This window comes from Poecile atricapillus, chromosome 8, assembly GCF_030490865.1.
Source record: "Poecile atricapillus isolate bPoeAtr1 chromosome 8, bPoeAtr1.hap1, whole genome shotgun sequence".
In the NCBI taxonomy this organism is placed as follows: Eukaryota; Metazoa; Chordata; class Aves; order Passeriformes; family Paridae; genus Poecile; species Poecile atricapillus.
The window spans coordinates 15,681,136-15,698,301 of NC_081256.1; the positions used below are offsets into that span (position 1 = coordinate 15,681,136).

At 44.2% G+C, this 17,166-nt stretch overlaps 1 protein-coding gene across 1 annotated transcript in view; it reads left to right on the top strand.

Annotated features, from left to right (window-relative positions):
- Positions 1 to 224: 224 nt before the first annotated feature.
- The window catches only part of FGF12 (fibroblast growth factor 12), a 222,727-nt gene continuing 205,785 nt past the window's right edge, over positions 225 to 17,166 (top strand). The window contains exons 1-2 of the mRNA XM_058843906.1: positions 225 to 316; positions 416 to 556. Coding sequence (XP_058699889.1) covers positions 544 to 556 — 13 coding nt within the window. The 5' untranslated portion in view covers positions 225 to 316; positions 416 to 543. The remainder of the gene's footprint in view (positions 317 to 415; positions 557 to 17,166) is intronic.

Below are 17,166 nucleotides of genomic sequence, written 5' to 3' on the forward strand. Positions count from 1 at the left end.
CGAGCGGAGCGATCTCCCCGACCCGCCCGGCGTGGGAACTGTGCTCGGGGGCTCTGCGGGGCACCTGCGGGACCGGCCGTGCGGCGCACGGCTGCGGAGTCCCGGCCCGGCTCGGGGGGCTCCCGCCGGCGCCGTCCGTGCCCGCGGTCCGTGCGCGGCGCTCGCTGCGCGGATCCCGCAGCCGGGCCCGGCGCTGCCGCGGTGCGGGGGCGGGGCGCGGGCGGGGCGCGCATGCGGGCGGTGCCGGAGCGCGGGGCCGCGGAGCCACTCGCCCCCGCAGCACCGCTCGGCCAGGGACAGCTCCCGCCGGCGCCAGGTAACGCGCTCCCCCCGCCCCGCTCCGCGCCCCGCGCCGCGGGGGCTGCGGGGGGCCCGGCCGCTCACGCCGTCCCCCCCGCCGCTTGCTTGCTTGCAGCTCCGGGGCTGTGACAGCGCCGTCCCCACCGCGGAGCGAGGCAGCGGCGGCCGGCTCTGCCCGCCGGGCTCTCGGCTGAGGAGGGTGCGCGTCTTCCCGCAACTTGCCGGCGCTCGCAAGGCTCCGCGATGGAAGGGAAAGGTGGGTCGGGCGCGGGGGGGCGGCGGCGAAAGGACCGCAGTGGCCGGGCTGGTGCGGGGCCGGGCGGCCGAGGCTGCCGCTGTGCTGGGGACATTGCAGCACCGGCGGGGAGCGGGCGGGAGGCGCGTCCCTGCCGATCCCGCGGGGTGCTCGGCCCGCTGCGCAGGGAGCGAGGGGAAGGGTGGCTGGTTTTTTTAATTTATTTTCCTTTAGGGCGAGACAGATGTTAGTTGGTGATTTGTTTTCTTAATGCTAAGGATTTGCATAATAAATACGAGGTCTGTCCCGTGTTTTTTTAGCCGGTCAGCAACGGGGAGTTTTTTAACAGATGTAAAGCATTTTATGATTAGAATGGGTTTTAAAAAAAATAAATCTAATTTTTCTTTTTTTCTGTAACGAAATCAGGGCTATAGAGCTCTGCCCTCGTTACATCGCATATTTAATACATCAGAACATCCCGATAGATTGGAAGAAATGCAATGAGTATTGTGCTATTGAACTGTCCACCCTAGAAAGAGGAGATAATTAAATCTTGCCTGGATAGCTTGTGTGTTTGCATACAGACATATCTCATCCACGTATATCCCTTCAGGTTAAGCGTATGCATCTTGTTTCCATACATAGCTGTGTGATCCTGCACGCTTATTTACCTATGCACCTCTACAATTGCATTGGAAATCACACATTCAACTGGTACGTGAACTCAAAACCCGTACGCGTTAATTGCCAATGAAATACTGATGGTGAGTCCATGCAGAGGGAAGGCGAGTTGCCATTCCCACCCAACGTAGCTGCCAGCTCTCCTGTACAGCACAAATCTGTGAGCAGTTTAATTGATAGCGACCAAGGCAGTGGGGCAATATGGATTATATTAATTCAAGGAAAATTATGGTAGACTTGTATAACACAATACTACATACCTTCCAGGGAGACGAGCAAGCTATATTTAAACCCCAGGTTTATTTTTGTAACTATCTTGTCAATCAGGGCTATAGTTCTCCTGTGTGGGAATACCTGATTATATGCTGATTAAGGAAGGAAGCTATTTCAATCATAAGGAGGCAGTATGTCCTATAAAGTGCAGTTTCTTGTGGGCAGTGATCAATAGATATACCAGGTCTTGGGGACAGGTAAGTACCTCTTAGGAAAGCGTATCTGCGAAGACTCGATTTAAATTAAAAAGCTCACAGCAGTCATGTTAGCCTTAAAGATAATTTTTTACTATCCATGCTGTTTTCACAGTTAAGCTGAGATGGGCCACCTTTGCCTTTTGAATGTCCTGCTGGTACTTGTCTTGATGCAAAACAAATGGACTGTGACTTTAGTATAACACACTGCGTGCCTTGTGCACTACACGGGCAGGCAAAAGGTCTCTCCATGGAACTTCAGATGGAGCTCGTGTAGCTGGAGGAGTTTTGCAGGGAGCAGGAAGGGAACATCTGCAATAAAACAAGGGTCCAGGTAGCTGGTGGTAAAAGCACCTCCAGAAGGCGGGTTGCCCAGCTCATATCCTTTGCAAACAGTGACTGTTAAGCTGTAGCTGCTGCCTGAATTGGCAGTGAGTGTCTGATGAGGCAGATTTTGGGGCTGCTGCTACTTGTGTTTATTAGTTGCAAGATGGGCTCCACAGCAGTCCATGTTTCCAGGTGCTTGACTTTGGTGGAAGGGATGGTAGGAATGAGGCAAGCCCAAGAGTTGCTACTTGTTTTTATACAAGAAAATTCTGAGCAGTTTGCTGTTACTAGAGATTTTCCTTCATGGGGTAGAGGAAGGGGACAAATACTCTCTGTGTTTCCTCTATCTATGTAAAAAAAAAGGGCTGTGGAGAGCAAACCCAGCAAAAATCAAGGTACCAAAATGGGACAGGTCCAAAGCAGGGATGACCTTAAAGGAAATACACAAGGAACTTTGGCATCTCAATGAAGAAATGAGAAGGCAAAGGAAGTCTTCTCACAGCAGAGATCCAGTTTTGTCGGCACTGAAGTAATTTTTGTAACTTGGATAGTGTTGGAGTGGCGTGAGAAGGCCTGTGGTGCACGGGTCTCATGGAGCAGTTTCGTGTGGGTGTACGGTCAGGCACAATGCAGGACATCTCCCCAGAGGAAAGCTGTGAGCCAGACTAAACTCTTCACATCTTCAGCTTTTGAGACTAATCCTGGATGGATTTGCAACTGCATTTCCAGACTAGGCACTGGTTTATATTTTGTTTTCATTACTAACCAGGCCTCTGCTTTGGGAGTCCTCTGTTAGGAGATTGTTGCTTGCAGATGATGTTTCTCCAAAGTCATCTCTTGCTTTTTAAATGCTTCCTCCTGCAGCCTTTCTCCCACCCCTTAGTCTTCCTCAGTGCAAATCTCAGAACATCTCCAACTCAGTGTTGTGCAGATACTGGGGAAGAGTGTGTGCTATATTAAGCAACATGAAGTCTGTTTAAGAAAACCTGCCGTCTGGTCCCTGAATTCAGCTATCCCTGATGAATGCTGTGGACATTTCTGCATAAGATTTGCCATCAGTAGAACTTGGTTGTCTGAATATGGCTGGAGCTGGTGCTTTGCAAAGCCTGCAGTCTGCTGTAAAAAATGAGCTAAAGAACCATCTCTGGCACTGCTCAGAGCAGCCATAACTGATTTCACCGGTTGGACTTATTCATGAGAATGAGGGGAGAAAGACATATCCTAGTTTTTGTGCAGTGGGATGTGGGACTAAGGACTTTACTGTTAGGGCTGTAGCTGTAGCCAAGATGGTTCTGTTGAGGGTTGAGGAGGTGGTGCAGCCTGTGCCATCTTCCAGCAGACAAAGCTGGCTCGAGCCAAACATCTCTATCTCCTCAGCATGCCTAAAAGATAAATAACACACTGTGGAGCTGCAATGTTACCAACCCATCTTGGTGATCTAAAAGTAGCATTTGGCCTCATCTAACTTACAGCTTCTCTGACTTAACTCTGTTCTGCACATTCACTGTCTCCAAACCTTTTGCAGAAGTAAGGAGCTTAAAAGTTGTAGCTGTTCCCAAAGCTCATTAGGCAGTGAGGGGATGGAGGGCACTGTGGGTGAGAGCTCTGTTTTGCATATGCTACCTGATCCCTGTTCTCTGAATCTCACCACTACAGCAGTTCCTGTAGGCTGCAGCAGTAAGCGATACCACACCAGGCATCCCGGGAGCTGGGCTTTGCCAAAGCTAACAATAGTTAATGTGGAGGTTAAAGAATACTTGGTCATTTGCCAGATTCTTCAGTCACAGTTAGAAAGATGCTTAGCAGAGGAAGGAACATCATGCAGTGATGTTCAGACTCAGAGGCTGGAAAAGAAATCAGCTGAACAAGAGTTAAGCTGCACAGTGTGGAATGGATCCCCGGGCTTCTGGATGGAGTAGAGAGGGACTGCAGGCTAGCCCTGCTGCAGGGAGAACTCCCTTCCTCTGAAGGTGTGATATCCTTTTCTGTACTCCTGAAAACCACGGAAATCACTTTCTCCCTCATTGCTAGAAAAGACAGATTACTACTTTTATCTTGCTGGAGGTGGGGACTGGGGTCTTGGTGTGTCAATGTTGTATGGGGGCAGGCTGCCTGACTGAACCTTCCTCAGGGCCCAGCCAGTTTTTGGTGCTCTCCGCTATCCCTGGAGGTCAGTGCTGGGTGCTGGTAGCTCTGGGGTGGTGTCACTGCCTGGGTGTAGGACAGGCTGCTTTCAGCAGAGGATGCATGCTGTTAGCTGGGAAATACAGCAGGACTTTTCTTGTCAGCTGGTCTGTGGGGACGGCAAAGCTAAGGCATGTTAGCTGAGATATGGAGATGCTCTTGGCAGTCCCCTGAGCCATGGTCTGCCCTGTTGAAGAGACAGTCTCCATGCAGTAGGTCTTCCTGCAGGATCCTCATGCTCAGAAGGCTGTGTAGGAGAAACCAGGCAACCTGGCCTTACAGCTCTCTTCTGCTCAGGGTCCCAAAGCAGCAGGGCTCTGAGGAGGTGTCTGCAGAGGATATCTCTGCAGTGTGACTGTCCTAGGCAGATGCTGCCACAGTAGTGCTACCTGAGTCATGTTCTCTTCCCAGTCACAAAGCTGGGAGCAGGATTTTTACTTTGTAGAAAAGCCACAGTGCTGCTGTTCATAGACATGGGATGTTCAAGCCCTTAAGTGGAAAGCCTTAATCAGTAAGATCCCTTTTACTCAGGGCACGGAGTTCCACTTCCTGGGACTGGCAAACAGGAATGGGCAGAGTGTCTTGTCCCACCAGAGGTGCTCCAAAGCCTCCTTGGCCAGCCCCAGCATTGTGGACCTGCTTCCTTTGTGCAGCTGCCTGCATGCTATGCTTGTAAAGGACAGAATCTTCACCTTGAAGAACTTGTGATCATAACCCAACAAGAGCCGGTGAATGTTAGGATTGAAGACAGACTTTGTGGACAAGGTGAGAGGGTGGCAAGTGAGAACATGCAGTTCTCGAGGTTACTGTGCACTGTTCCCACCTCTTTGGCTTCTTCAACAATCAAAGGAAAGATCTTAAAGATCCAAGAAGTAGTTCATGTCCTGAAGCTGTCTGAGATGCTCACGTCAAACTGTACACCATAATACACCTTCCTGACACGTCCTGTGTTTGTTAGAGTGAGTCTGCAGCACGTACTGTCACACGTGTGTTGGAGTAGTGCAGATTGCTTTGGGAAAGTTTGGGTCACACAAGCCATCTTAGGTGCTTGTTTGTACTGAAAACAAAACAGTGGCATGGTTACTTTTGTTCCAAAATGGTTTTCTTCATCGGGGAATACTCAAAGGCTTCTTTGAGCAGTGCATTTTCACAGAGGAGGCAGCTCCATGTTCTCAGCCTTTCACAGAGATGTGCTGTGTGAGATCCAAGGCATGTTACTGAGGCCAGCAGTTCTCAAACTGGCTGCTTGAAGTTTGCAGGGGAGAAGCATGTTTGGGGAGGTAAATAAATGGTCTGATGTGTTTATTTTGTTGTGGGTTTTTTTTTTGCTATCTTTCCCATACAGTTGTGCATTTCAATGTAGTTACCAGCTTTCTGTATAGCAGGGGAACACTTTGACTGCCTGACCTTAGCACCTTATCCCTGAGGCTGGAGTGGGGTGCTGTGAAAGATTACTTTGGTGCTGTGCTTCAGACTCAGTCTCCACTAAAAGAGGAGGGGAATGTCAGGCACTGAGCTAGCTCTGCAGTCTTGCTTTTCTTTAATGCATTTCAGAAAGGGAGAGAAATGTCTGTTCCTGTTGCTTTAGAAATCACATTAAACTCAACGCAAATATGACTGTTCTGGGATGGCTCAAAGGTAAGAGCTTGGGTTGCTGTGTGGTTCTTGCCAAATGAGCCAACCTTGGCTATTTGCTGCCACCTAGAAGAGCAGGTAGCAGTCCAGTACCTTTATTAACCATCATTTGGTAGCTGCTGAGATAGTGTGGGTGGGCATCTGCAACTTCTGAATGAGAAGGGTATCTGATGCTGAGGGAAGTAGATATGGTCCCCCAGAAAGTACCTGTGCTCTAATAGGCTTCTAACGTGCTCAAACCGGTAATTAAGGGGGAAAAGTAAGTGGCTGTGCTCACAGTCCTCCATACCAACAAACCAACTGTGTTACTAAACAAAGGTGGGAAGAGGACCCCAGTAATGGTCTTAAATCTTATAAAAATTGATGCAGGACTTGGTCATCAGGCTCTTATGAAAATTCCCAAATCCTTTGACCCTATTCCAAAAGTTGCCATGGATGTTGCATTTAGACTGAATGAAATGTGAGAGTAATTGAAAGTGGTTTTTTTAATGCATTCAGTTGTTCTGATGTACCACTTATACACAGAGTGGCTGGAGGCATAATCTGTGGATACTTTGAGTAATCACCTGCATATAGCTGTTTCATCCCTAGGTCACACATGGTCCAGAAATTTTTAGAAGTAATTTTTTTGGTAAGCTTTTTTTTTTTTAAGGCTCAGCTTTACCACAAGATTTTTCTTATTTGCTCTTATCTTTCCCTCTCTATCTTCTCAGCTATTCAAATCTTGTCTGAATTGCACTCATTTCTAATGTGCCATAAAACTTGATGTGCAAGAGCTAGTTATTTAGGGAGAATTGCAGAAACTATTTTAGTCTCTGTGTTTTGACCTATAAATGAGGTAACATTATTAATTTTTACATGCAGATCATGGTGTTTATTAGCATGGTAAAAGGCAATTTGACAATGAAAAATATTCCTGATGGGTATAGTAATTAATGCTTTCACTCAAAGTATAAAGACTTTAGTAATGCTGTTATGCTTAAAATGATTGAAGAAAAAGTTGACTGTTTTCCTGTCAGCGATACAAGGATGTTTCCTTTTAATATAACTCCTCTATCCCTGCTTTTTCAAGGTGTTCTTTATAGTCAATAAGACTACATATTATCAGGCTAATTCATTGAGTTTCTTCTCCCAGGTCTCGGGTTTGGATGAACCTTATGACTTGATACTTACGTGGGGATGCACATTGAAAGCTACGGCTTTTTTCTTCAGATTGAATTAAACCATTTATGGTGTCGTCATGTTTCAGTAGAGATCTTGTGGCTGGAGATGATGGCTGCTCCGTCGAGCGCCGGAGCAATCCTGCGGCGTGCCGCGTGGCCGAGGGAGGCTGTGTGTGCATCAGGATGTGCACTTGGAGAAGTAAGGCGTTTCTGCTTGCTATTTTTAATAGCATGTGCAAAGCAAGAAATCAGGGAAGCATGGAACAGCATTTCTAATTTGGAAAACTGTCTTTTTTTTTTCCCTTGAGCTGTGCTTCTTCCTTCTGTGTTTCATCCCCCCCCACTGGAGGCTGGCTTAAGGCTGGCTTTATCTGCCATCAGCCTTCAGTAGGTAAGGTTAATTTGCTGAATTGAGCTACTTGGATTTTCTTCATAAATCCTCCAGAAGTGCTGAATGTCTTATTGGTATAATGAGGGAAAGTTTTCTTCCTCCTCAGTCACTGAGCATGTGTTATTAATGCAAAAACTTTCCTAGCATTTAATGCTATTTCCTAAAGAGGCCAACAAGCAAGAAGGCCTCTTGAGGAAGACTGAGGCCCATCTGGTCACTGGGAGTTGTATGCAGTGCTTACTCCAATACAAAGCGCTATCATTGTTTATTTTTCTCTCCAGGTCCAGGCAGACAAGTTTATTGGTAGGATGGGTGTGCTTAAGTGTTGTGATAGTCACTACGCAAGCAAATGTGGAACTAGAGACCCTGAGGGATCCTCCAGTTGATGTTGGTCTCTGACATGAGCCTACTGAGGAGCTTGAACTCTCTGGTTCCAGATTCTGGACTTTGCCTCTTCCTCCTCTCATTGGCACACAGGTTTCTGCTTCCTTCTCATTTCTAACAGTTTATCATTACTTGGGGCATTGAAGAGCAGGATCCAGAGATGATTGTGGTGGTTTGGCTGTGATTTGTTTGGGGTGGAGTGGAATTACAGGTGTCTGTGCAGTTTGAAAGATCAAACCTGTATGAAATTGAGCAGGATGGAATAAAGTTCTTCTTTGAAGGACAGTCCTCAGAGCTTCATCCTTTATTGATGCGTAGCCCTGAATATATATTTTGGGGGGCATTTTGGTGAGTATGAAAATTTTAAGAATATTTTGCAGCAGTGGCTTTATTTAGATAAGAAACAAACACCAAAATATTACATGCATCCAGAATTATTGTTCCACCATAGATATTATTTTGAGATTCAGTTTAGTTTTCTGAATTTTTTCAAGGAGAAGACATACAGTATGAATTCATTCTCTGCTTGAGAATCTTTGCACACACTATGCTTGCTGTGATGGAGAAATGTCCATTTCCCTGCCTCTTTAGAATAGCCCTCAGTTCAGTCTTACACATGCTAGTGGCTCTACCATACTGTAACTGACAGGGGAGCAGCAGTAATGCCAACAAAATGAGGAAAAATGTAGAATCCAGCACCTTCTAGTAAATGGAGGGGAAAAAAGTTAATTATACATGAAGGGAGACTTGGATTTCCTAATTTGATACTAACAAGCCATTGCAGCATAACTGGGTTGACAGTAGAATAAGCTTCTTCAGCAAGACCTGCTTTTTATAATATTTCCAGTTTATTTGATCTCTTTGAAGGCTGAATCTGAGCTTTTGAGATATTTTCTGGCCTTGAATTCATATTGTCTTTTAGTATTGACCAGTGCTCCTGGTATTCTGAGACTGCCCTTTAACCGGTGCCATAATTATCAAATAATTGCATTGACAAAGTCATCTGTTAATTTTTAAACTTTTTATTCCTATCAGTGTGCCCCAGTGGAGAAATATCATACTGCAAATTATAACCATTTTGTTGCAATATGAGAAGTGCTGGGGGAATCGGCAGAGAAGTTTAAAAATTACTGTCTTGAGTCTCCTCTTCCAGTCAAGATTTTAAATGAAGTACGTGGAGCTGTTCTTGATTTGCACTGGTGTAGGTAAATGCCTCATTTGGTCAGTAGGCAAAGGCCAGGTCTTGAATGCCTTACTGAACTGAAAACAAAGGAAATAATACTGATTATATGGTGTAAGACCTATTTAACTGCCTTTAGACCTTGAATATTAACTATTGAAGAAGTAGTAAAGGTTTAAAGAAGTAATTTGGTATTGGTTCAAGGGGATGCTAAAATAACAAACATTTATGGCTTATTTACCTTTTACTTTCTTCCTGCCACTTAGAAGGCAATTTACTTTATTGGTACAAATTCTATAGCCTTGAGGCACTTGTGTTAGTAGCTGCTATTAAAATTGCTATATTGTATCTTCAAAAGTCAGATTATTCACCCCATCTTAAAAGTGACTATGAGTTATACTTAAAACAAGTGGCTCTGTGCTGAGACATGTCTCTTCCATTGCTACTAAACATAGTGCCAGATACCTAGATTTACCTGTCAGTTTTATTTGTGTGATTCATCTCTCAGTAACATGCTTTCCAAGCTCTCAGACCTAAATGGTGCTTTTAGTGCATTCCCCTCTCAAAAAATATCAACATCCAGGAACAGCAAGACTTCGTGGGGTTTTTTGTTTATTTAAAAAAGGGAAAATAAAGGCACTTGGGATGAATTTCCCACCTCCTTTGATTAGAAGGTTCCCAGAAATAGTGAGGACAAGCCTGACATACTAAAGCATACAGCCATGGGCAGTATACAGAGACAAAGAACAGAGTGTGTTTAAAATCTTAATTATTTATAGTAAGAAAATACTGGTTTTGGTTAAATTGTCCCTTCTGTGGCTCCACCCTAAGGTTGATGACAGCAGATTTGAGTGCAGAATTTAGCCTCGTGCTCTGCTGTCTGTGAAACTGAGACCAGGGCATTGAGGCTGATGCTGAGCTTTGCATTCAAGGGGATCTTCTAGTGCAAGCAGTGCTCTGCGCTGTGCGAGTCAGCCAAAGAGTGGGAATTTTTGGATGGATGGCCTGTTACAGACATACTGCTGTATATATGAAAACACAGGCAGGTTCTTTTTTATTTAAAGGTTTTCAGGAGCAGTGAATCCAGAAGAGTCTTGCTGAATCTCAGCGCTGTTAAAGCTGGCATCACCACCACTGAAATGCATTTATGCTCATGTCAAGCATGAATATATGCTCAGTAATCTCAAAGGTAGGGCTGGTGTGCAGCTGCCTTGCTGCTCTTGTATTCCTGAAGTCAGCTTTATTACCCAGAAGCTGCATGGTGATTTGGTAATCCAAACCAAACAGAGCATGTCCTGGCTGCGGCCCCAGCTGATCTTGGAAGCAGCTGTGGTGGGGAATTGGCTTAGAGAGAATTAGGACCATGTATGTGGATATCTCCCACTTCAGTCCCTCCCTGGTACCTTCACATCAGTTCTGTAAGTTGGGCTTTGGCTTGGAGCCTGCCCATGGCACTCAGCAGATGTGCTTGTTCTTTGGGTCTCCATCCTGTCTCCTCACATGTGTGAGGACTTTATCTTCTGAGACTTCCCTGCCTATATGGACAGTCCCTCTCCTTAGTGTCTGGGATGTCAGCCTTAGGGGGAGTCAGTGTTCTAGCAAAGCTTAAGGCTGGGCATTTTGGGCTGCTGTCTGTCAGTCAGGAACATTGAAGGTGAGCATCCACCTCTTCTCCCTTCTGTTTGCAATGGAGATGCCTAAAAATCAGATCTATTTTGCAGAAAATCCAATTTTCTGAACTTGCTGTGCTGAACTGGATTGGACCAAATATTTCCCTTACCATCCAGGCATGTCGAGGGCTTCCTGGACTCTGCACTTCCTGATGGATCTTGCCGTAGAGTCAGAGGAGTTTGTCAATACCTGTGGCAGAATAAACAGCAGAACTGACAGTAAACTCATGTTTGTAAGCTAAACAATTTTGTGTGCTGTTTTTGGAAGGAGGTATCACAACAGCCAACTCTTAGAGATTTCTGAAGGATTAGGGATTTCATGGGATGCTTTTAAGGCCTTTCCAGGTGGAGGTACATATGGACCATAAAGCTTTATCATTGTTTTTAGTTTTTGTACTATTTCCCTAATCAGTTTTACATATCTTCTATCTGTTGAAGTATAGAGCTTAAGTTGTTGGGAAAAATGGTTGCTTCCAGGTTTCCATTTCAAATTCCTTTGTAAAAGAGACACAGAAAGGAGAGATACAGCATCAGAAAAACCTGTCTATTCTCTTAAAAAATACCGAATTTCAGTTCTAAATAACATCTTAGTTTGAAGTTGTTTTGAAATTATTTCCTTCAGGAGAAAATATTAATTACTGTTATGTCATTGCTATTAATAATATTAACAAACAGTAATGAATTATTGAAAGCTTTAAAACTTTTTCCCTAGGATTTCCCAGGACAATTCAAAAGAACTGATCACTAAACTGAAAGTGTTAAAATTGACTATATCACATATTTCTGTGCAGAAGATAGCAGCTGCAGTTGTTCTGCCCATTCTTTGCCATTGGTTATTGGCTCAAATGTCATGCAAGGCCATGTGAAACTGTTTAATTCCATGAAGATGTGACCTCAGCTGGATATATTATCTTGCAGCTTTACCAAAAAAGCACCATTGAAACCACACTGTGCTCTCTTGGTTTATGAACTCCGTGGCTTTCACCCCATGTCCCGGAATAGCCCCAGTGGCTCTTATGGCTATGAACTCCATATAATTATAGTGGTGCTTCTTGGTCCCAGAAATAGTGACCAAGGTGGCTATCAGCCAGTGGCTGCTGAATGCCCTGAGTATAATGAATTGAAAAGCTCATGTACCTCCTTGGGGTGAAAATACAATCAGCTTGTCTCTAATTATGACCCCAGAGCAATCCAGAAATATCACAGCATGGACAGTGAACTTTCTTGATATAAGACAAACCTGGATGGGTCTGATATTGGATCCTTTTTTGCTGAAAGACATATTGGGCTGTCAGTTCTGTTCCTGGAGGGGCTAATTACAGCTACATGAGGCAATAAATCAGCTCCTGCTCCTCTGGAAGAGAGGAGCCCTTGGCTCTCAGCTCAACCCATGCTGGCAAAAAAGTGTGGGGATGGAGAGCCAGAGTTTTACACAGCTGTGCCAAGTTCAAGACACCAGTTTCTTAATCTCCTGGGTTTAGCCCCTTATGTCTGTACTCCTTACAGAAAGAATGGCTACAGAATTCTCAGGTTAATGGAATTACTGTGCATGGGGACTCTGACTTTGGCTCTGGACTTCAGTGTGAGGCTGTCTGGACAGTACATGTTGATGTGTGCTCTGGGGCTGAAGTTCTCATTACCTTAGGTAGGAGTAGTGTTAGGAATCCAGTGTGGCTTTAGTGTCAGATCAGTGCTCATCTGAGACCTTGCCTGGGTAGAATTTTCAATTTGGAAGTGGTTGGATCCAGCTCTTGATGTTATGTTGTTGGCCAGAGAGCTCAGGGAGCTTTGGCAGAATCACCTTGGTGATAAGGAAGATGACAGTACAGAGCAGCAGGAGTCCTGGGTTAAATCCTACCTCTGAATTTCAAGTGTTGAAATTGCTTTTACATCTTCTGTACTGCTCAGTGGAACGAAGATTGGTAGGTAATGCAGCCCTGAAACCAGGGCACTGATGTTTTGTTTTCTCCTGTTCATCCAAAAGGTGTTGAGCCCTTATACTACCAAAGTACATGTTCACCCCCAGCCTAGTGGGGTGATGTTAGCTTCCCTCTGTAACTTTTTCTGAAGTTCATAGCTCACAACTGTCCTCTGAACATCTAAACTCATCTCAGATGAGTTTAAACTGGAGAGATGCATCCCATGCATCTGCCAGCACGACTAGCAAAGTTGAAGTTTACTAGCTATTTTTTGGATGAATCCCAATAGATTTTCACCACTTCAGCAACAAACAGAGCAGCTGTGTCTAGTAACAGTGGGTAAGATCATAGTGCTGGGCCCGGAGGCATTGCCTTAGTGCTGCAGCCACCTAAATCACGGTTGAAGATTGTGGAAGGATCAGAGTGCATCTGATGTGTTTGGCAGGATAGACAAGGACACAAGGAAACCTCTGTTCTGTTTTTTTCCCTTCCAGGTGATCACTATTGTGACATCTTGTATTCTGTGGGGTTTTTTTCTTAGCTGTTGTCAGGCCTGTATGTTTAGGCAGTTGTTTGATGTGGGTCTCATAAGGGTGGTAATGTCCCTGCTGTGCCTCTCGTCCCTAGTAATGATGCAGAGGCACTAGGCAAATATGGGGTTAAGAAGTGTTCCTGTAAGTTTGCTGTGTTCTCTAAGCTGATCTGGGCTCTCACAGAAGGACACCCTTACAGAAACCCAGATGGAGGGACAGAAGTAGCAGTCTACATAGTTGTCCCATTTCTGTTACAATTGCTAATCACCTGGCATTTCATAACATCTTTTTCTCCTCCTGTGCTGTCGGCTCCAATACCTCCTGTACACTCTTGCAATCATTGGGATGGCAGAAGATTGCAATCCCATAATTGCTTTATGGCTGGTTTGCTGCGAGCCCGGCGACGACAATTCCCTGGAATGGTAAATGAAGTTATGAGTGCATGTGACCAAACGCCTGTGTGCGTCACTGCCCTCTTCACGTTTTGTCCTGCACGTGTAATGTTTCCATTAAGCAGGACTGAAGGACTTGTTCATTTGCTTGCACCACTTTGCAGGGTACTCTAGACCTCTGTGTAAAAGATATTGCTAATATTTTTCTTATGGGAAAGAGCCAATTGATAGGCCCTTCCTGGTGGGACTGAAATCCTTCAGTCAGGATAAAAGAGTTTTCTCACAGAGTTTTTTAATACTTTTAAACATCAGAGAGTTTTTATAGAGCTATGAAAATGTTATGGATGTGTATATAATCACTCTTAATTTTAAAGTCTACACATGTTTTATGAAGTTATTATAGTGACCATATTTTAAGTTTAAAATGGTGTAGTCCATTAGGCTTAATAATCTGTAAAGGTTCCATTCACAGTAAATCTAATTTTTCATGCAGAAAAAGACCTTCAAAGACAAATATTTGCAGTAATAGAAAAGGTAACATAGAAAAATGATCTAGAAGAACATTATTATTTGAGTAATTGTTTCCTTTTTCTTATGGCTCTTTGCTGGAGGTAAATACTTGGGGCTCTGTGTGGATGGGTGTGCTTCTAGCAGATGGCTATTTTTAATCACTTTCCTATGAAAGAAAGGGAAGGAGAGTTGTGCTGCTTTACTTTTGAGGTGTCTCAGGTACTAGTTGGCTGTTTCTGTGGGTGGTGGGTGTATTTGGAACTGTTCAGAGAGGTCAGTGAGTCCATCTCACCGAACCCTGACAGGGGCACACCACTAATAGTTGCACAGGAGTGTCCATTTGCCATTGAGAGGCCCAAATCAATAAACACCTGTATCAGTGGGTGCTTTTCCTGTATTTGTCTTGTCATGTTCCCTTTGACTTTTGCAGTCACACCTGTCCTGGCCCTCCTGCCTGTGCCAGCAATAGAACTGGCACATCACAAATCAACATCTCAGGCTCTTACGCATCTTATGCTGCTGGTGCTTAATCAAAGGTACTGTAATGCCCCCTACCTGATACTGTCTGTTTGAATAATGTTACTATTTCACCAGTACAGGGTAGAACCCAAAGAACCCAAAATATTTTTCTGAAAATGGTCCATTTTGTTACAAAGATGGGTCAGGAAGAAGCAGTGACAGCTCCTCATGATGGTAGTGCAGCTCCCCTTGTATACCTACCAACTGTCCTGGGAGTTAAGTAGAAATATTGGCAAAGGCAAAGCCTTTCAGCTCTGGTATAGACTTGATTAACTTTTGAAATACCTATTTCCTAAAAAGTTAAAATGTTACAATGCAACTGGAGTTGTTCAGACTAAGAAAAGATGGAATGGGGAATTTGTGGGACTTGAAGTAATTTCATCAGCGTTGAATTGCTTTGTTTTGATTCTTGTATTTAAACCTAGATCAGCATCTCAAGGATGTTCAGGTGACGTGTTCATGGGATGTTTCATATTTTGTCAAATGAACCCAAAAGCTTCATTCTCATCAGTTTCAATATTTTTCCTAATGCCACATGGCTTCTGGAGCTGAGTCTGGCAGCTGGGCTCCATTCTTTCCTCCCCTCAAATCAGTCTGCTTGGTGAAATGCCAGCCTTTGTGACATACAACATAAATTGTTGCATAGCTCTTTGCATTTGTATTAGTGCTACAAGAAGGAAGCCAAGAGCTTTATCAGTATTACAAAGGAAAATGAGGCACAGAGTAGAGCCACTTACTCAAGGTCACCCTTGAAAGTGCTAGGAAAACTCTCATTCTAGCACAGTTAGGAGTAAAACACCTTCTCCATGATACTCTGAGCTAGAGCATCAGAAAATTCTGATCTCTAATGAACGACAGGGAGGCTTCTTATTGCAATGTGAAAGATGTAGTTCTCCAGGGACTTTCCCTTAATAAGAGAATGGGGATGTGAACCAAAGTTTGAAGCAGTGTGTTAGTAGGGAAAGGCTGCTGAACTTATTAAAAATATTCTTCAACTATTTTTGGGTTAGTTGAACGTGGCAGAACATTTTTATTTGGCCCTGTATGATGCTTCACTGCAGTCACCCTGATGAGAATGTCTCATTGTTGGAAAATGCAGAGTTGCATAATTGAAGGGGTGAGGTGGGAGTAGAAATCCAAAAGATGACTCTCAATGGTGGTAATAAAGAAAGTTAGAGGGGCTTGTTGAGGAAGCATCTGTGGCCCTGGTTGATATGCAGATGACCTGTCTGAGTGAGGAGGATATTATTGTCCTCCTTTGGCATAAAGAAATGGAGCAGCAGTAAGTCAGCACAGTAACTGCGCTTGCTTTTAGCACGTGTGATTCCTGGGTTTAGGGGTTTTAAGGAAATATGACGTTTTCTGCTATTGACCCATATGTAAATATCTCAGTGGACATATAGAGATTAAAGGATGAAGTTTTTAGGCTTAAAAGAAGGTATTTGTGGAGTTCAGAGAAAGCTCGATCTCTAAGGTGTTCACTTTCTTCCTCCACCTGCCAGCATTCCCACAGGAGTACTGTGGTCCTTATAAACTGGAGTTCAGTACCTGCAAAGGTTTGACAGCCTCCAAGCATCAGGCTCCCTGAAGGAGTGACAGCAGCTCAGAACAGGCTGCTGTGAGGACAGAGCAATGCCTTTGCTCAGGGTGGCAAGCAGGGAGGTTGTGCTTTTGAAGGCCTAGTCCATCCTTCAGATACCCTTTGAATTACAACTTCAAAAACAAGTTACCTGCTGGAAAATCAGGGAGTACAGGGAAATGGTTACATAATGCAGATTTAAAGGTGTGTTTTTACCAGAGATGGGTGTGAACAGAGATTGAGAAGTGAATACATATTCATCAAGATGTGCCTTTCAGTAAGTAGGACCTTGGATGCTAAGAAATTAGTAGAAATTGATGTATGCAGAAGTATCTGTGTAGGTGATACTCCTGCCTGTTATGGAAGAAGAGATATCAAATCATAGTATTTATTTCTGTAGCCTACACATAAGGATACTTTGTGAAGAGATAATACAGCTTTGCTGGTCCCCCAGCTTTTATGAAGTGTAATTTATTAGAAAGCCTACACTTAATTTAGAAAATAACAGATACATCTGGGCAGATTTAGATTTTGCTTTTACTCTAAATTGAAACTGTTCACTCTCAGTGGTTCAGTGTCTCATGGTTGATTGCTCTGTATGGAAGATGGATTTCTCAAAGATCTATGCACAGTGTTCACAACATCAGCTGCTGTCTAATCTCTGCTCAGATAGTATTGTAAAGCAGCAAACAAATACCAAGACACTTCTGAAAACTTGAAAAGGCTCAAGATAAGAACTGTTTTATAGTATGTGCTTTCTTCAAAAAGCAGTGTATGCCTTAAGAAATGATTTCTTAGATTTGTGTAGATCTGTGCTGCTGTCTTCAGGGGTTTTACCTGGGTGACAGGTTGCTTCTTGTATAAGCCAAAAAAACCCTGGTTTTGTTAAATTCCACCTAGAAACCAATCAGAAGCTCAGGGTAGACATGAGAATGTTACTGTAGTACATTTCTGCATCGACTGCATGAGGTTGCCAGAACCATGGAGTATTAATTTAAACTCTAGAAGTTTTCTTCATGATAGTGCCTTAAAGGCAAAGGGTTGTGCTCCAGTCTGAGTGTGGGTAGTGGTCCTTGCTCTGTGGGGACAGCTGAAAG